We start from the raw sequence: 19,179 nt of genomic DNA on the forward strand, positions 1-19,179 counted from the left end.
TCATTTACGTGTATCTTTCCAGCAACCTTGATATGCAAAACAGTACCTGGTGTCTGTAAATAAGCTATCTGAATTCAGCAGCACATGGCGTAGATGTGAGTGATTGTTTTTTTTATGATCAGGTTAGTGTGGTGCTTTATTTTATGCATATTTTGAGTTAATTGCCTGGTACCTTCATCAAGAAATACATTTGAGGAATAAGGGGAATCCCAGTATGCCCCACTCTGATGTGTCTGAGGAACGGAACAGTACAGATCAAACTAGTTGGAGGATCTAACTTGACCCTTGAGGTCCACTCCTGAACCTGATCTGAGACTACAGCTTGCTATGGCTGGGTTTCCTAATCAGATTTTCATAAGAAAAGGATCCAGACATTCAGGCAAGCTTAATGTGCATGTACACTTTTGAGAAAAGGCTCAGAAGATTAAGGAAGAAGAAACAATCCCAGATTTTTCAAGATTGGGGGGCTCAAGGATACTTGTTCTGCCTCTCCCCGTTTTCTTTAATTACATGGCCATACACTGCTTTCCCACTGGACTCCTGCTTCATCCTGAATCAAGAATAGACTGGTCTGAAGAATGCATTAGACTCTGCAGTGAAGGAGAAATTGCTTGTAGGACTCCCAACTGATTTGTTGCTGAAATGAAAGATATGTACAGAGGGAGTCAAGGAGAGTGGGATGTGAAGGCATGGGATCCAGCTTCACTCAAATACAGAGTGTCCACAGCAACAGTCTTTGCTGTGTGATGCCAATCAAGTCAGAAATTTCATAGCTGAAGCAAGATTCATCTAATTTAACTTTAACTGGCTGAGTCCTAGGTGATTTAGTCTGAGCTTGTCACTGCTGACTCCATATGCAGTCAGTGGAAAAGAGTAAGCACATACAGAGTTCAATGCATCTGTTCTATCCCAAGTGTTTGTTTTATGTTTGGACAGACAGCCTTCTGAAAGTGCATGCTTTATTCACTGTAGGGCAACTGCTTGAGTAGCTTAGGCATCTAAAAGTAACAACATTAAGATAGGAAAAGATGAACCTCACCTTATTGACGGTCACTAAGCATGTGCTCTTCTTCTTCTGGCATTCCAGATTGAGACTTGGAGTCTGATCAAAATGGCACCTAGAATTCAGTCACATGTTGACTTTATTTCTTTGCCTCAGTTCCTCATCTGTAATGGGAATAACAGTACCCCTCTTCACCTTTTTTATATACTGTATATACTTTAATCCTGCATGTATGCTCTACATCATGTCCTTGGATTCCAGTTTCACAGTGACCTTCCCCCTGCTTATCAATAGCACAGATACCCCTGATCCTGCATTTGATCTGATAACATTTAATCTGCCTGAATTTAGGAGGGCTGCATTACTTGCGGCTGATCAGATGAGTCTCAAGACTTGCATGTTAAGTGCACTGGCTGTGTCCATGTAACTGGGAGAAAAACAAATAGGAAGCTGTTTTTATCCTTTTTTCAGTTGCCCAGAGCTCCTATTAAGAGCTAGAGGGTTGCAAGATACCAGACTTGAAACTAATTACTGCTCTGGGACTGAATGTTACTTGTCCTGGGCATTGGGCCAATGTAATTTTTGGGAATAATTCTATGTTTGGGGCAAGAAGAAAACATTTCTGTAGGATTTCGATTTAAAAATAAATATATAAAACTTTTTGATGGCTGTTCTGAGCTACTCAAAGATTCAGAGTAATATAGTAAATCACAGTAAAGACAGATGGCAGTGTTTTAGATGGTTAGAGGTTTGCAACAAATAATACAGTACCAATATACTGCTTTTTATCACACTGGAAGTGGTATCTCCTACACTGAAAAGTGTGCAACATATTATATTGTCATAAGGTGTTTTGCCCAGATCAGCATTCAGTGATTCTGAGCTGTCTTTTCTGAGAACAAATGTCAATTAAAGATCTGCAATTGTTTTCTTCAGTGTTTAATGCACCCTCCTCCTTCCTCTTGCTCCTATTGCTTTGCCTGGTATATGGAATGCGGATGTGAGTTAAGTCGATCTGGGAATTTTCAGGGCAGGCAAAATACCTGGAGGTCACAGCTTTTTAGGTTTCCGAAGTGATAATATGTAGTCTGGGCAAGATTGAGGTGGGTTTGGAGCTCCCATCACAATAATGTTATATGTGTTACATGCATTTTAGAGTACTACACTGTGCATCTGAAGTGGATATACGTTAAGTGAGTTGTCTTACATGTCTTTAAGGAGAGCACGAGCCGTCTGGGCTTAGGGACAATACTAAAATTCAGTAATAGAAGTGCTCAGTGGCTCAGATATGAGTATATACATGCACACGTGTTTTAGGTGTATGTGTTTATGGGCATTTACATACATGCAAAAATACAGAGTTTGAGCGGTGAGAGAGATTTTTAATTTAATGCCCATTGCAGTTCAGTTTTAGGTGATAGTCTGTATGTAGTACTGATTTTTTTTTAACACTATCTGGTAGCATGGCAATTTGGTTGCCATGTGAATATATATCTGCAGGGGAAAAATTGAAAGCCTGTTATTGTAGTTTACCAAGTATCCTGTGGTTTTCCTCGGAAAGGATTGCAAATTACATTTTTGCATATTAAAGAACAGTGGCTGCCCTTTAAATCACAGATGTACGTGTAGAAGTGTTTTATAATACACTCACACTGAACTTTCTGAGAAACCAGAATAGATCCTTTTCCCATTTATATTTCATGGATTACCTGTCTGCTGTTTGGTAAATACTTTAACTTTAGGTCACACAGCTTAGTAGGGAAGCAAAACAAGAAAGAAGAGATCCTGGAAAGTTGGCATTTTCCTTGGCATTTATTAAAATCACTTCCGTAAGGGAAAACCATGGAAGGTCCTTTAGCCATGCAGTGACCGGTTCTGCTGGGTTGGCATAAGGGCTTCTCAGAACTGGAGTCACTATTATGGAGTTACTTTTTTCCAGCTGGAAAGAGTTGAGCTATACAGCTCAACCTCGTATGCCCAGATTTGTAGAACATAACACATCCAAAGTCACTCCGTTTCTTACTGAGTTTTGTGGCAATAAGGTCTGTGTTCTGTAGAACAGCAAAATGAATATATCTCAGTGCAGAGCTGCCAATAATGCTTCAGTCCGAGATTAAGGTTTGCAATGTCAGCTCAACTGCGGCATGATGATGATTATGCTGCTGACTTTCTTTTTGTATTGATCTGTGTCTTCAAGTAAAATTGGTCAATTTAGCTGTAGGTTAACCCAGCACTTCTGCTGACTGGTATTGTGCATTTGACTCAGTGACAAAGAATTCCCTGCCAGCTGCTAACCTCTGGGTTAAATCTGTAGCAAGGGTGGCTGGGATTACAGCCAGCCTCCATTGTGGGCTTGATGGCTTGATGCCTCTTTTGGTGGAGAGCATGTTAGTACTTATATGTTTTGAATAAGCAAGTAAAATAATTTGGATTAGCAACAGCTGAAACCATTTGTTTAGGTCTGTAATGACACTGTGTTTACATCTGTGAAAGATTTGCATGTGTAATTTTAAATGATTGTTTTACAGTAAATAAGAGAATATCATAATTAATTTTCTTCTGATAAGCTTATGAGTGTTTTTTTTTAATGTGTCTTTCACAATTGTTCTTATTCTGTCCTGTCTACTGTCTACCTTTGGATCTGACAAGGCATAGTAAATCCATTTTTGTGTGGTGTATAAGTGATGTAGAAATACTGGAGGAAAAAGGCATTCATGATGCTCAGTGTTGCTGGGGCATTAGATAAATGCATACATTCTGTTCAAGGTTAATAGGACAGCAGTTTTGTTCATTTTGTTGCTGTATGTGATTAAGTGGGCCACCGACTGACATTCAGAAAAGGATCTGAAAGAGCCTGGTGGAAGTGTCTATTTGATCATTTAACACCAGTCATTTGAAGAACACCAGAAAATGGGAAGTGTGAGGGAGAGGGCAGCTTGGGCCAGGAGGAAAGGTATTTTAGATCACTGTCCCCATGCAGGGTCTCCTGCTCAGTCACTCAGTTGCACTGGGACTGAGGAGGATAACAGAGACTGGGAATTTAACGAGGAAGTTAGCTGTGAGGTTTTGGGATGAAACAGCTCTCCAGAGGGATGGTCGGAGCCCTTGTGACGTGCTTCACCCCAGCACAGAAACCCAGGAGGCTGTAGCTCAGGTTCCTTAGTGTCTCTGAGAAATGATTATGATCTCAGACTTATTTAAAATGCAGAATTAATTGCACTTTCAAACAGGAAGGTGGTTTTTTTTCTTTCTTTTTCCCCCATTTCCTCCTGGGATCTTCTTGTACATATGCATTTTTACAGGTTTAGTAAAACATTGGCAGTACCCCTAAAGGAGGTATTTGGAGACTGTAGCAAATGAACAGCAGGTGTGTCAAGCTCTTGTATTCTTCTGTGTATTGTAGTTTTCTGTAATTTTTGTACATCTTTTAAGATAAGGAGAAAAGTATTTTGTATAATACTACAGCAAGCAGCAGGAAGATACCAGTTTAAATAATTCCTTTGCCATCCCCTTCCGTACACTTCCTATTCTCTGAGAAAATAAGTGAATTACGTTCATTACTCTTGTTGATTTTAACAGGAAAATGTTTTTTCTGGAAAACTATAAATGTACAATATTTGAGAAGTTGCTTCTCTCTGCTGCCCTTAGATTTCCATTCACATGAGTGGTTACCTACTTTATCTACTCTTAAAGCCAGTTCTTTATGTGAGTGTTCTACGCTCCATTATTTTATTTATTTTATTTTGTTTTATTTACATTTCAAGTGTTTAGAATACTGTAATGAAGAAACATACTTTATATTATACTCAAAATCCAGAGAAGCAATGTTTTAATGTGATGTATATGTATAGGCACAGCCATTTATTTGTGTTAGGCACTGTTTACTGTGGACAACTCTGTTTAAGGAATGGGGGTGTTCTTGAATTAGTAAGAGCATAGAGTGGTTGGTCTCCAAGTCTATGCTGAATTCTTCATTTAATGTGGAGAAATTACATTTTCCTCTCTGTTTTCCCAAGAAAAAAAAGGATTTGCAATTGTATTTTGTTTTTTTTTAATCATTTGGTAACTTATGTGTTGATAAAACTTCTAAGCTTCATTTTTGCTTACAGTTAAAGCAAACACTAATAAATGCAGTACTTGAATGTATGAAAGATATTCATGAGATGAAATTGAGAGGGAAAGGATTTATTAAATGGTGTCTTTTGTGTTCTAAAATTAAGGAGAAGTTAAAAAAAAAAAAACAAAAAGCCAGCTTAAGTGCCATCTTGTGAAGGATGATTTAGTTTGCTCATGAGATGTGTCTGGTTGGGAGACACTGCCATGAAAAGGAACATGAATCCTGAAAAATGAAACAAAGCTAAAAGTCTTTGTTACAAACCTTGTTCACCCTTGTTTTATGAAAAGTTATAGATATGGTTTTCCATCTAGAAGAGAAAATAAATAAGACTTCTGCTCGACTGATGCAATGTGTGTTCATGAGAACTGTTGTGTGTTACAACCTGGCTGACTGGCCTGGAGTAACTGCCCAGAAAGGAGCCGTGTTTGTCACAGAGAACTCCTTTTATTTGCAGCTAATTCCCTGTCTCCCCTGAAGACTGAGATCACAGCCGCGCCTGGAGCAGCGGCACCCTGGGGAGACACGTCGGGCCCCTCCGGTGCTTGGAACGATAGGCAGAGAATACCAGAGCTCCCGGGTAGCAAAGATATACGTGTCTTTATATATATATATCTCCAAGTGCTTTCAGCAGTGCAGCCAAGGCTGAAGGAGCTTGCTCTTCCAGCCAATTGCCTTCTGAAAGCCTTCCAATTTCCAGCTTTGTTTTCTTCTCATCGTCACTGTCGTAAAGCACCAGAAATTCTTCATTAGCATTCTGTGCTCACAAGAAGACTACAGGCAAAAACACGGCTTAGAGTCATTTTCGGTTAGGGTAGGTTAGTTGCTCTTTACTCTAGATACGAAGCACTCTAAAAAAGCTGCTGATAAATCTCGTCGTCTCTTATCCTGTGACTGTGTGAGGTTTGAATGATGCAAGCTGAGGCTTCTGTGTAGTGCATCTTACATCTTCTAAACTGCAATCTAAAAACAGACGCGTGTGTTTTTGTTATACAGTGAAATCAGGACATACAGTTCAGACTTATTTTGGCTGCGTGCCTCTGACAGCTATGAAGACTTCCAAAGGGCAGGCACTGCAGGTTACTTTATTCCCCATGCTTGACACATTCCATGGTTTTAGAAACATACCCAAAATTATTTACAGAAGTCTCAAATGGAAACTTTAGTACTAGATTCAGTCATACAGTTTTCCATGTGTTAGAGGTCCTGAGTCCTTTGCATAAATCCTAGGGTTTTTTTAAAAAAAAATATAAAAAAATACATAATGAGAGTGTGAAGTTGCTTTCTTCAGTGTTTGTTTCTTTTCTGTCTTTTCTTTTTTAAGTAATGGTTAGCTTTCTGCTAAAGATTGACAGGAGACAGATGAAGGCAAACCTCTTAGCTTTGGGGTACCCGTTTAACTCTTACCAACTCCAAAGGGAATTAATTTCTTTAGTCACGAGAATATATTTAAGGGAATATCTTCATTACTGTGCATGTAAATGACTGACTGGTGTTAACTGCAGTGAGCAGGCCACCAGAGTAAAAGAGAAGCAGAAAGAGATGAAGGGCAAGGAGACTTTGGAAGTTTATTTCAGCATTTCTTCTAGGGGCAGTGCTGGGGCAACTCCTCTGCTGGGCGGCACCTGTGGAGCATGATTTCTGCTCCTCCTCGCATGCGTGACGGCAGGTCCGGCTCGCTGGACGCTGGAGCAGCGCCGCAGCCCTCGGGGTCTACCTGCAGGGCAGACAGCTGCTGCCTGTGCCGGGGCTGCCAGAGCTGGCCGCGTGGCAGCGCGGGGAGACGTGTCCGCCCCCTCCGGACCTGTGCTCCCGGGAAGTCTTTCCCTGGCCATCCCAGTGAAAATCTTTCCCTCTCTCCCTGGCTACCTGTGGTTTGGTTTTTTTCTGTGTTTCCATGGTGATTGCTTTCTGTTCCCTTTTGATTTTACTCACTTGTGAATAGTAAGGCTTAATCAAACGTTGCTCATTGCTTTGTTTTTTAAGTTCTTGCTAAACAACTGTGTGATGGGTTTGTTGTTTCTCCCGCCCAAGACTGTACCGGGTGTTTGTCACTGAAACGTGAGGCCGGGGATGTGGAAAAGATGGCAAAGAGGCTAACTCATCTGGCTCATGGCCAGCCAGCTGCAGCTTGCCTCGGTGGCCGCCCTAGACAGATCTGCTCTTTGCTTTACCTGAGGTCCGTGTAAAGAACTCTAAAAAATAAATCTTCTGGGAAGAAGAGACATGGATTTATTTATTTTTAAGCAGATGATAGGTCACGAATTTGATCTGTGACACAACATTTTTTTCCCTTAATTACGGTGGTGTTTGTGCAATGGGAGTGATAGGCTGTGATCTCTGACTGTAAAGGGAAGGAAGCCAAGTAAGTTCACTAGATTATTTCAGAACTCTGTAAGCATCGAAAAAGTGTTTTACTGTGTTTAGGTTTTAGCTCATCATCAAATCAGCCTGTGAGCTTTGGCGATGCACACTTACCTGACTTCTGCTCTTTAAAGAAACAAACTAACATCTTATTTTTCCAATGGAAGAAGTGCGTTTTCCAAGCTGCTGCACCGCGGCGGGAGCGGCGGCTGCGCCGGGTTTCCTGGGGGCGCCGGGCAGCGGCTGTGCTGTGCGCCTTCCGCGCCACGGCGCGAGCTGCGGGGCGGGATGCCTGCCCTCCTCCTCCTCCCCGGCTCGGTACGTCTGGCACAGTGCGCTCATGAGTGGAAGAAATGGCTTTTTTTTTTTTTGTTAAAATTTTGTCACAAAAGACACCTCATCCTTTTCTCTCGTTATCTTGTATAATATATTCTGACCATGAGTCTTAAGGCTTAAAACTTAGATCTTTCTGAAGTAAAAATTGTGGCCAAGTCTGATGCAGTTTTAGAAAGTGTACAAATGTGTCATAATGATGACTGGGCTTTGCTGAGACCTTGTGTTTAATAAGTTAATGCAATCAATAATTTAAAAAAATTTTTTTTTGAAGGTGTTGTAGAGTTTAGGCTAGAGGCCCCTCACATCATCTTATCTGACCTGTGTATAAGTCATAAGCCAGTAACTTGCATCTAGTTATTCTTAAATTGAGTCTAAAACTCTTACTTGACTAATGCCTAAAGATATTTGGCTGAAACAATCTTCTAGAAAATATCAAAATATGTTGAGTTCAAATTCCTTGGGTAGCTTCAGTGACTAATCGCCATTGTTTTATTTTTTAGATCTTTCTGCTTTTACTTTTCATTGTTTTTGTTAGATGTGCAGGATTGCAGAGAGCTTTTAGTGCTTACTCATCTCTCCCAGTGACAGTGCTCGTGAACTACAGACGCCTTTTAATTTTCCTTTTGATCAGCTAAACATTTTGAATTTGCCAAGACTCTCATTTTTAGGCATTTTCTCCGGACCTCCTGTCGTTTGTGTAGCTCTCTTTTTACACACATCTGAACTTTTTTCTTATCTGCTTAAAATGTAAAAACTGACGCTGTGTTCAGTATTTTTGGTATTGGTCTTGATAATGTTCTTAAAAATCTTGTTTGGAAATTAAAAATCTAGCCTGGGCTTTACTCCAAGTCTGAAACTAGTTTACTGCAAGTCTGAAATGCTTTACTGTCTGCTTCTTTCTGTGGCCGTGCCCAGGGCGAATCTCATTGTGTCTTCTGATAGCTGTATTCAACTTCAGGGCTGTTATACATGTTCCATGTTAAGTTAAATGCAAAAGCTACCTTTTTTTCTTACAGAGATAATGATTTTTTTGACATGATAAATCAGGATACTCCTTGAGAACTGGAAAAAGAAAACGATACTGTTCTTTGAACTATAAAAAGATCTCGGAAAATATTTTCTAGTCTATTTAACATTTCACTATATAGTATGATTTAAGGGTATCAAGTGTTGTTAGTAAAGCCTGTAGCAAAGCTCGACCTAAATCCAGTACAGAAGGATCAGTCCTAAGACTTTCTCATGAGAATTGTAAATTTTTAGGAATCTTGGAGTCTACATCTAAATTACAGATGATATTCTAATAGGGATTTTTATTCTGGAAGGGAGTCTAGCAAATTGTACTCTCAGTGGTGGCCAGTGGAAATTTTTTGTTTGTGGGTGTTTTTTTGTTTTGCTTTTAATGTATCTGAAGCAAAATACTTCAAAATGCTGAGATGCTCATTGTGGACAAAGGCAGGATGCTGGACTGGGTAGGTTAGGTATGTCCCAGTGCACAGTTAACTTGTTACTGATCCTAAGTGACTTCAGTATTCGAAACATCATATTAAGGAGGAAAACCACATTTTTCTTCCTAACTTTTTTTTCCAGATTTAATTACCTTTATTTAAGCAACTTATGGAAATAGTTGTTATCGTTGGCACAGGCTTTTGAAATGTTGCATACCTAGTATCTACACATAAATAATATTTAGAAAGAATAAATATTAATAATTCATTGTTCTTTGTAGTTATTATTAATTATAACTATTATAATTCTAAAGTATTTTAAGACACTGCGTTGCTCTATAAATTGTAGCAGTGAATTATTGTTTGCCCTGTCATTTTTTAAACAAATGGAGGGCTCACAGGAAGTCTGAAACCAGAGTCTGAAATTAAGAGCCAAGCTTATGACTCATGAACCAATATTTCCTGGAAAATATTTTATAGTGAAAGATTTTTGATTCGGACCATCTCTGAGACAGTGACCTTTTTTAAGATGCTGATTTTGGAATGCAGAGTAGCTGATGGAAATATTATCCACTTTAAATCTTTCTTTTGTAAGGCTGTGGTGAGTTACAGAGCAGACTGCTAGCAGTGGAAAAAATATTGGTACAGATTTCAATCGCTGGTATTTCAACTCCTGTATTTTCTCCTAGTAATAGTTGAATATTGCTTGTTTGAGTTTAAATCTCTCTTTATCATCGGTTATTCTATTACAAAATGGGTAGGCCTTTCATATAGTCATTTTTTTTTTCATGACATTTTTGAAATGCGAGGAAGAACTACTAATAGCACTGAAGCAGTATGAATGTATTATTTTCACTCGGATGCAGGTAACCTTCTGATAGCTAGTGCCTTTTGGTGATGAGTTAGTAATGTCAGGTGTCTGTGCGCATCATCTGACGCAGTTCTAACCTTAAATCTCTGTTGCATAGTTTCTAATGGCAGTCTATAAGGACAAAATGATGACAAATTAAGAGGTCTTTATGTTCAAATTGTACAGTAAGTTAAGACATTACTTACCTAAGATCAGCTAGAGACAGAAATCTTATTTGCATATTGTGCAACTTCTTTCCTTGCAGTGCTTCGGTAGGGGAACGGTGATGGCCCGGCCCGGCGGTGCCCCGCGGAGATGTCGGAGCCCTCAGCTGCCCTCTGCGGCGCTGAGATTCACCTCCTGCCCTTGGAGCCTGTTTCCCTGACCTCCTCCCCTTCGGCTCCTGCCAGGGGAATAACAGTTCATCAGAGCTAGCACTTTTTCGATAGTCCATGTTTCTGCAGAAAGACTTTGTCATCCATAGTTTCATTGCTTCTGTGCAGCAGCCTTTAATAAGGCAGGAGTCTTGCATGGGCGCCTCTTGGCCGCGAGATGTGGCAGTGGGTTTCTCCTTCCTTTCAGCCCCTCCAGCAGGTTGTAAACCTGTACCAGGCTGTCGGCACTTCCTCCGCGGATGATTTCCTAGGCATGAGGGAAATAAAGGTTTGGCTATTTAAGTGCAGTGTTTTGAAAGATGAGCCCAGTTTCATGTTATCGGTCCTGTTACGTTGATTGAGTTTGCTCTGCTGTACTGTAGAGTTTATAGAAAAACTGTCTACAGTGAGATTAAAAAAATGCATTTTTTTAAAATTTAGAGAGATGTATTTTGCTGTTTTATAAAAGGTGAAGAGGATGGTAAAAGATGATATGCTCTGCTGTTTTAAAATACTGATACTCTTTACCTAATGAATTGTATCTTGAATTCAGCTTTATAGAAAACTGTCCTGAAATAAAAAATAATCTTTATCAGCACTCTCCATCTCATTGAGTGTTTTTTTTTCTTCTCCGGTTCTAAGTAAAGCACAGAAAGTAAAATGAAAATGTTTCTAATCACTGTCCTTTCAAGTCAAAACTTCTAGTAGTTAGCTGGCCTTTCCAGGAGAATGGAAACCACTTTCCTATGTAATTCTAACATTTTTATTCCTTTGTGGTTTTGATAACAATAAGCTCCCTTTCTAACTGAAAAAAAATTAGTCTGTACAAGGGATTGTTGTTTGTCTGTGTTGCTAGACTCTTCTTTGTCAGTGGGAAGATCATGTTCACTCCAAAAGTGATCTCTAGGTACCAGCACCACGTGAGGCTGCTCGTCTCGTGGGCTGCAGAACACAGGGAGATGAAAAAGAAACCATGGGAACATTAAGGGGAATAAAACAGAAGGAAAACAAATTTGTAGACAGCAGTGTGGTTAGGAGAAAAAACGGGGAAGTGGAAGACTCAGTAAAATTGTAAGTAAAAGGGAGAGGAGGAAGACAGGATGGTGAAGGAAGATGGAAAGCTGTCAATGGGAGGACTTGACCCCTGGGCAAAAAGCTTTTGTTTTGTTTTGGGAAGAGCCAAGGCTTGATTTGCAGTTTTGCTGAGCTTCCATAGAGATACGGCAAGGGGGAGAAAGAGAAATGCACAAAGCCAGGGTAATCACCAAAAACAAACATATCAGTGCTCATATGGAAACCAGCGTAAATGTCTGTATCAAATACCCGAGAAAGTGTATGCAGAGATGAGGAGAAGGCAGGAAACTGAGGCTGAAATAGCCACACTGCGGGAGCACACAAAATGATACAGAAAGACCTGCTGCTTTTAACAGCATGCTCTCAGGTGGTTGTGGGCGTATAAGGGTTTTGAGGACTTGGTAGTGGAGTGTAATTTGAGAACAAATAAATTCAGGGGATTTTAATCTTGATAGCAAAAATAACATTTGTGGAAGTTTATATAGGCTCTTTTAGGTTGGAATCTTTAAACCTGGTACATGCTTTTTAGGAGTGTTTTCTTAGAAGTTGTCATAGCAAGAAATAGGTCCATCTCTGAAGTATCAGAAAAGTTTGATGTTTTGTACATCTTGACCTTTTAAAACACTCTGGCCTAGACTTGACTTGTTTACATTGAGCTGCAATAAAACCACTTACTGCAATCACGTCTATTCATGGAAACCCATTTCTCTACAGAGGGCTATGTATTTATTTTATAATACTTAATTCTTCTATAATTACGTATAATAAGATATGTTCCTGTGCTTAGCAATGGCTTTGGGGTATGGGTGGAAGACACTAATGAAAAATGAATAATTCCTGACTTGTATACAGACTTCTAAAGCTGCTTTATCTGTTTTAATCCAAAAGCAACTCTGACACCCGAAGTCTAATCCCAAAGCTGTGTTGATACAAGTGATTTGCATGCCAAAAAGAGCCGCTTGTGTGAAGAAGGGTAGAAAGAGTGGGCCTCAAAACTAATTTTGTTTTACAAAAGCTGCTTAAGTATGTAAACTTGGTCTTATTAAAAAGAATGAGAAAATCTGTGTATACTGCTGGTTAAACATAAATGTTTTAACGTTCTATACTTTCTTTCTTTTTTCCAGATTTGAACATGGAATTCAACCCATCAGATCATCCACGAGCCAGTACGATATTTCTCAGTAAATCTCAAACAGATGGTAGGTTACTGAATTTATTACAATATTCCTCTTGCAGTTATTTCTAAACCCTTTGTTAGAATGCATGCGATAGTCTTTCAAGGTCTTTTAATATATGATAAAAAAAAAAAAAGCTGTTAACACAGAATAATTTCCCCCCTGCGTGACATCAGTGGTGCAAGTCAAAGACTTTTATAGGCATCCCACTGAAGTTGAAAGAAGTCACATCTTTAGTTAGTTAAAGTATCAGACGTAGTAGCAGAAGGTACAGAGTTGAGTCCTGTCATGGGTTGAATTTATAAGATCCAAAAAGTCATTGTATCAGAACTACAAATATGGATAAGTTTCATATAATTAAAATTAAAAAATACTTTCCCTAAGTGCAAAATTTTCTGTGCAACTGTTTTTTAAAAACTCTGAATGATAGGCCAGGCTTCTGGGAAATATGATTTGGGCGTATGTTCTTGAAGAACAGTGTTTCCTCTAATACAGCTCATACTGCAAATGAGCTCAATAGAAGATTTTAATAACAAAACAACCTCCTCCCCCCCAGACATTCTCTCTTTTTCTTTCATTATGGATTTGATATAATCATTTATTTGTCTGGAGTATTTTTTTTATTTGTAAACAAAGTGATCCCTTGGGAGTTACATCTTTTAAGCAAACCTCTTGATACAGTTAGTAGAATAGAAGCCATTTACTCTGGCTCTTTCATTCACTGTTGGACATGTATGACATATTCTTTTAGAAGCAGATGAGAATAATCAGTGCAAAACACAGTATTTTCTACCCAGACCTTCAAAGCAGTTTCTGTATTGTAATTCTGATGGTACAATATGAATTCTTTGTCCCTCTTTCTGCTGCTTATGAATGCTGGTTTTGATTTGCACAGTAAATTGCAGTGTCAAGCACATTACTTAAAAAAAATGTAGTTTTCTCTTACTGTATATTTTTGCTAATTTTTGAACATAGCTAATACAAAGAGGATACATTTAGGCCCTCATCGAAGAGTTGATTGTGTGAGTACCTCTTCTGCTCTTCAGACTGTCCCTCCGAATTCAGCCCTGGTTCTGTCAATGCCTTATTATGTGGTTTTGAATGGGATTTACCATCTTGATCTGGTTTGGTAGTCTGTGAAATGGGCATGATAATATTTCCATTGTACACTGTATTATGAGGATTAATTTATGTCTGTTTTATAGTGTTTTGAAACTGTATAATATTTACATGGATGCTACATTTTTCCAGTTTCAACTTATTGAAAAAATGACAAATTCCGAAGTCCAACAACTAAAAATTTGACCAGACCTGATGATTATATTTAGTTGTATTAGTAGTGATTAATTTATTGCAATATGAAATTAATTGTAAGCTTTTTTTAAAAAATGACAGTTTACACCCATGCTAGGTGGCCTATGAAAGTTTCTTCTAGTTTAATATGAAGAGTTGATATATTGTCGTGTGAGAGTAATGAATTTAGTGGAACACTGTAGAAACCTTATCAATAGGGATATAAAATCTGTTCAGCTATCCTTGATGACAGAGGAAAAAAAATTCAAAGGCTATCTTGCCTGTGCAATATGCTTGTTCGGGGGAAAGTATAAGAATATAAGGTTCCTTATACAAAATACAAGCATTTTATTGCATTTTGGTGTTATGCGACATTCCTGAATATTGTGTGATAAATCCTAACAGCTCACTTATTTCCACAATGGGCCAAAAGTACAGCTAGCCAAAATACTTATTCCTGTGAGTTGTCCTACCAAAATGGGATGGTTCCTGACAATATAAATGTTTGCAGGATGTCTTTAACTTCTGTGAATGCTTTATGATAAAGCTTTCCCTTGTTTGCTGAGCTTGGCCTGTAAACAGGATGGACTAGGTCATTGAAAAGCCACGCACTGTTTAGTGTGTGGTGGTGGTGAAGACAGGGTTTCCAAACCTAAGCACCACAATAAGATAACTTCCTTTCCTTTCCTTGTAAGAGCAAGAGGACAATGGTTGTTGTTCCAGGGTGCCGGTAATAGCCTTTTCTATTAGTTGGATACAGCTGTCCTCTTTTCCTAACTTGCAAGAGGTTTTCCCGGTTGAATATACTGGCTAAAATTTGCAATATCAGTGCAACAGTGTGCTTCAGACAAAAAGCATTTTGCAATCTCTGTTTACGTAGGGGGTAGAAGTGGAGCAGGCTGCACTCTTTTTAATGTAACCAGGACCAGTCTCCTGTTTCTATGGCAAGATGAAATCGAACCATTTACAAATTCCCCAAATGTGAGGCATTTCTATTGATGTGTAATTATTACCACAAGGATATTGCCTTCTGTCCTGATAATGCTAACATTGTTTATAGAAATTGCACAAAGGAGACTTCTATGACAGTTCAATAAAAAATACGTATATATACATTTCCCCACTCCCTTTTATGGCAGGATAATATATATTCCTACTATAGTAAAAGTTCAACAATAACAACTGAAAGTGGCTGCAAAAATGAGAACAGGTCATTGACCTTAAAATTAGGAAAATCAAGAAAGTTTGGCAGTATCTTGCATCTCAGTATCCACTTGAATTCCATTCCAACTTTCAAGTTTTAAAATGTTGGAGAGAAAATGTAAATTTTTGTATTTAATTGTTTAAACTGTGACTCTAAATCTGTCCAGCTTCATTTTATCAAAATGCCACGCTTGGAAGCCAAAAGCCTGGAGTTGCAATTGGGAGTTTATGCTAGAAAATGATGGTTAATTATAAAGCTAACATCCAGTGGTCTGCTGAAGACCATGGTGTGCTGTGTGAGCAGCGCAAAGTATCTCTAAACTGGCTGAAGTCAAGTGGCAGGGAATTCCCTCTTTACAACAGTTTTGTTCGTGCAAAGCTGGCAGAAGTGGCTCTCTGGCGATAACTGTCCACCCCTGGCTTGAAGGGAGAGTTGCTGTGATCAGAAAAGAAGGCAACAGAGCGCAGTTGTGACAAAATGGGTTTCTGCTATGCCTGATTCCCCATCAACATACATTTCTTGGAGGAAAAAAGAAAGAAAGAAAAAAAAAAGCCTTGTGCTGCGGCAGGCTGGTCCTGAAGCAGGAGAGCCCCGCTGGCCTCTTGGAGTCCCTCACTGGAGAGTCAGGGCTGACTATATTGCTATTAGATGGGAAAAACAGGGGAAAGCAGGTTAACAGGGTGCTTGGAAGAACGTGGCTGCAGCACAAACGGGGTTTGAACGGGGGAAATGAGGGGCATGTATAAATATGTTCTTCTGGAGATAGGAAATAGTAAATGGGAATGAGCTGTGAGTGATATTCTTGCTTTGATAGATAATTGTACTGTCGCAGGGAATTGAATAGTGCAATAGGCACAAGGAAAAATATGAAAGAAAAAAACTGAGGTAGGGAAAACAACCTGGTTAAAAATAGAATTTGGGATGCATGTGCAGGCTGTGTTTCTAGGGTTTTGACCATAATAATTTTATATGCAGGATGATTGCTTATGACTGTTAAATACTTAAGCGTGTGCAAAATTTAGCAGTTACTTGCTGTTAATTGTCACTTATATGCTTTACTAAGTTTACATGCCGCTTGTCAGAATTGTTTAATGCCTTTGCATGGCAGTATGCAATACTAGAAAAATACTCTGGCCATTCTTAGAAGCTAGCACCTACCATCATTTTGTTGCTTCCCTTCAGATTACTCATGGGCCTTGCTTGTGGAAAATGCAGTGTGTGGAACTTAAGTGTAGTGCAGTGTTTCAGCAGGATTTCAAGCGGTTTAACTATTTACTAGACAATCAGAATTTTCCTGCTCTTCCTGTTTAATTCTGTTTCTTATACAATGTCCATAAATGTGGATCTGAGCATGTACTAAGTGACATGGCTAACATTTGTCATGTGTGATTCTCCTTTCTGCTCCCTGGGAGGAAAATTATGTAAGGATTTTAAAAAGTTTTTTTCTTATTTTATTTTCATTTTATGTCTGCATTAAACACAATTATTTCACAGTATTCACACATACAACCTTGTTTATGTGAGATTGCTTGCTTATAAAAATCACAAATAATGGCTTCTCATCCAACAGGGAATGGACAGGCTATCCCACCATTATGAACACTCTTATTTTGCTAAGCGCATTGGGTTGTATAGCTTTCAAATCATAGTACACCAAAGTGCATTTAATCACCTACAGCATGAAACCATCATTATTTTAATCCCGCAGTTTGATTTATGTATTAGTTGCCTCCAGACTTGTATGCTAAATGCTATGGTAATTTCCCTGGAACAGAACTCCACAGGCTCTCTATGGGGTGAGTTAATTGGGAAAATGTTTTAAAAAAATCAAATAGAGTACATTTAATCAGCTGTAATAAACATTTGTCTGACAGTTAAGACTTTGAACATCTCCCTTGTTCCTGTTGTTTAATTTCTGAATATTTTGGCTAAGAACTGTGGCTCTGACTTGCAATCCTTACTTGTGGTCACTAGTTCTTAACGGAGTAATACCATTTTCATTATTATATCAAATATGAATAGTAGTTTCAGGATTGCACCTGATCATTACAGAAGGCAGCAGTCTAATGCATGTATTCCTAAGGCTCCTCTATGGGGGTTAGTGCACAGTAAGCTATGGTGAGAATTTACTAACTCCGTGGTATAGCTATTTTAGGTGCTTTCTTACCTGCAAGGTAGTATAGGCCACTTTGCAGCACAGTACCTTGCAGGCAGGCATTGGCAGTGTCAATCAGGAGTATCCACACAGAGAACTGATGAAAGATGGCTAATACACTGTAGCTTACTGCGTATTAACTTCCCCATGTGGACCAGCTCCTAGTGAAGTACCCAAATAGATGAGTATTTTAATCCATCACCATGCTGGCAAGCATAAATGCCTTTAAGTGTACAGATACATGTTCCTTCTGTGTTTGATATAGAAATGTACTTGGTTAGTGCAAAAGCAATGATAATGTTACACATAGATAGCCTCCTGTACTTTTTATTATAAATGGTATATAAGAAGCTTAACCGGGAAAAATAGTCATGTAATATTTCTATCATATTTTGTGTTTTTGCAGTGAGAGAAAAACGCAAGAGTCTCTATATAAACCACGTAAGTGAAAATGCCTCGCTATGCAGCTTTCTGCTTGTTGTCTATATTATACAGTAAATAAGAGTTATCAAACATGACTTCCATATCGGTGAGAGGGTGCTGATGCTTCAGATGTCTGTTCTGCATCTGGATCCAAAATTATAGGTCTCTACTACGTGAGCTAGTGGACTCGATCTATTGGTTTGATGATAGTATCATGTTCACAACCACTGTACGTGGGTAACTACTACTTAGGACAAAGAGCTGCACACATTAGTATGATTTTCAAAATTAGTACAGAAATTCTCAAAACTTTGAATTGCATTTACATGTAAGTTTGTTTTTGCTAGAGGATCTATAACATTTCATATTTACACAAGAGGTTCTGAAGAACCTGACCAGTGTTGATGCAATGTAAGTGTGTATTTGACATGTGGTACATGCTGAGTACGGAGTCAGATTTTTGATATGTTTATGCACTCTGGCCATTTGTCAGTTCACTTCTTTTCTGTTTGCATATAACTGCCAGGAAAGCCGTGAGCAAATGCCCCACAGCCTGCTCTGGGTTCAGGCTCTTTGCCACTGTTAGTATTGTTTGTATTACTGAAACACCTGGAACCAGTGTGATTCCCAGTATTTTAAGCCCTATGCTAAAAAATCTGGAGTCAGGACCCAATAAAATTTGGAAAGAATTAATTGTCTCCCAAAGGGTATTTGCCTTTAGGTTGAACTGGGAAGAAGTTCCCAAACTTTTTGCTCTCTAGAGCGGCCGGCCATAATTTCATGAATCACTTTTAATCTGGTACAGCTGCTGAAAGAGACAGCTGCAGTTCAGAGCCTCTCCTCTCTCCTTCCCTCCCTTTGCGCTGGTGCGAGCGTTTGTGCAGCTCTGGGTAGACTGGATCGGGGCCTGGCTCCAGGTGGATTTACCCCAGCTAAAAGCTGAAGTGGATCTGTTCCCAAATGCGATTCACGTCAGTGCTTGCACCTGCACAAAGGGAGGCAGAAGCGAGCAGCCCAGTGGGGTGAGAAGGCAGGACTGCTTCATTTGTTGGCAGACCTGCTTTGTGCTGATTTAGGGAGTTTCTGAGGCTATAGCCTAGCTTCAGAAGAAAGCTGAGATTTTCACAACTTGACGAGAGTTAAGATTTTGAGAAAGTCATGAAATACTGTACGACATAAAATCCTGGGAACTGGCTATACTAGGTCAGCAAATATTCCCTGTGCTTCCACCTTCTCTTCCCCTGTAAAACATCGCCAATGTTGACAGTGCATGTGAGAGTAGTTTGCTTTGCAGCTGTATTGTTATAATGTTCTTTGTAAAGCTAATGCGCTGGGTTCCTGTAAACTCAATAACGTATGCTCAGTAACC

The 19,179-nt window shown here is 39.1% G+C and overlaps 1 protein-coding gene across 2 annotated transcripts in view; it reads left to right on the forward strand.

Annotated features, from left to right (window-relative positions):
- The window catches only part of CCNY (cyclin Y), a 132,724-nt gene that overhangs the window by 70,345 nt on the left and 43,200 nt on the right, over positions 1–19,179 (forward strand). For both annotated transcript variants that reach the window (XM_067291898.1, XM_067291899.1), the window contains exons 2-3: positions 12,685–12,759; positions 17,794–17,828. In XM_067291898.1, coding sequence (XP_067147999.1) covers positions 12,685–12,759; positions 17,794–17,828 — 110 coding nt within the window. The remainder of the gene's footprint in view (positions 1–12,684; positions 12,760–17,793; positions 17,829–19,179) is intronic.

Source organism: Apteryx mantelli, chromosome 2, assembly GCF_036417845.1.
Source record: "Apteryx mantelli isolate bAptMan1 chromosome 2, bAptMan1.hap1, whole genome shotgun sequence".
In the NCBI taxonomy this organism is placed as follows: Eukaryota; Metazoa; Chordata; class Aves; order Apterygiformes; family Apterygidae; genus Apteryx; species Apteryx mantelli.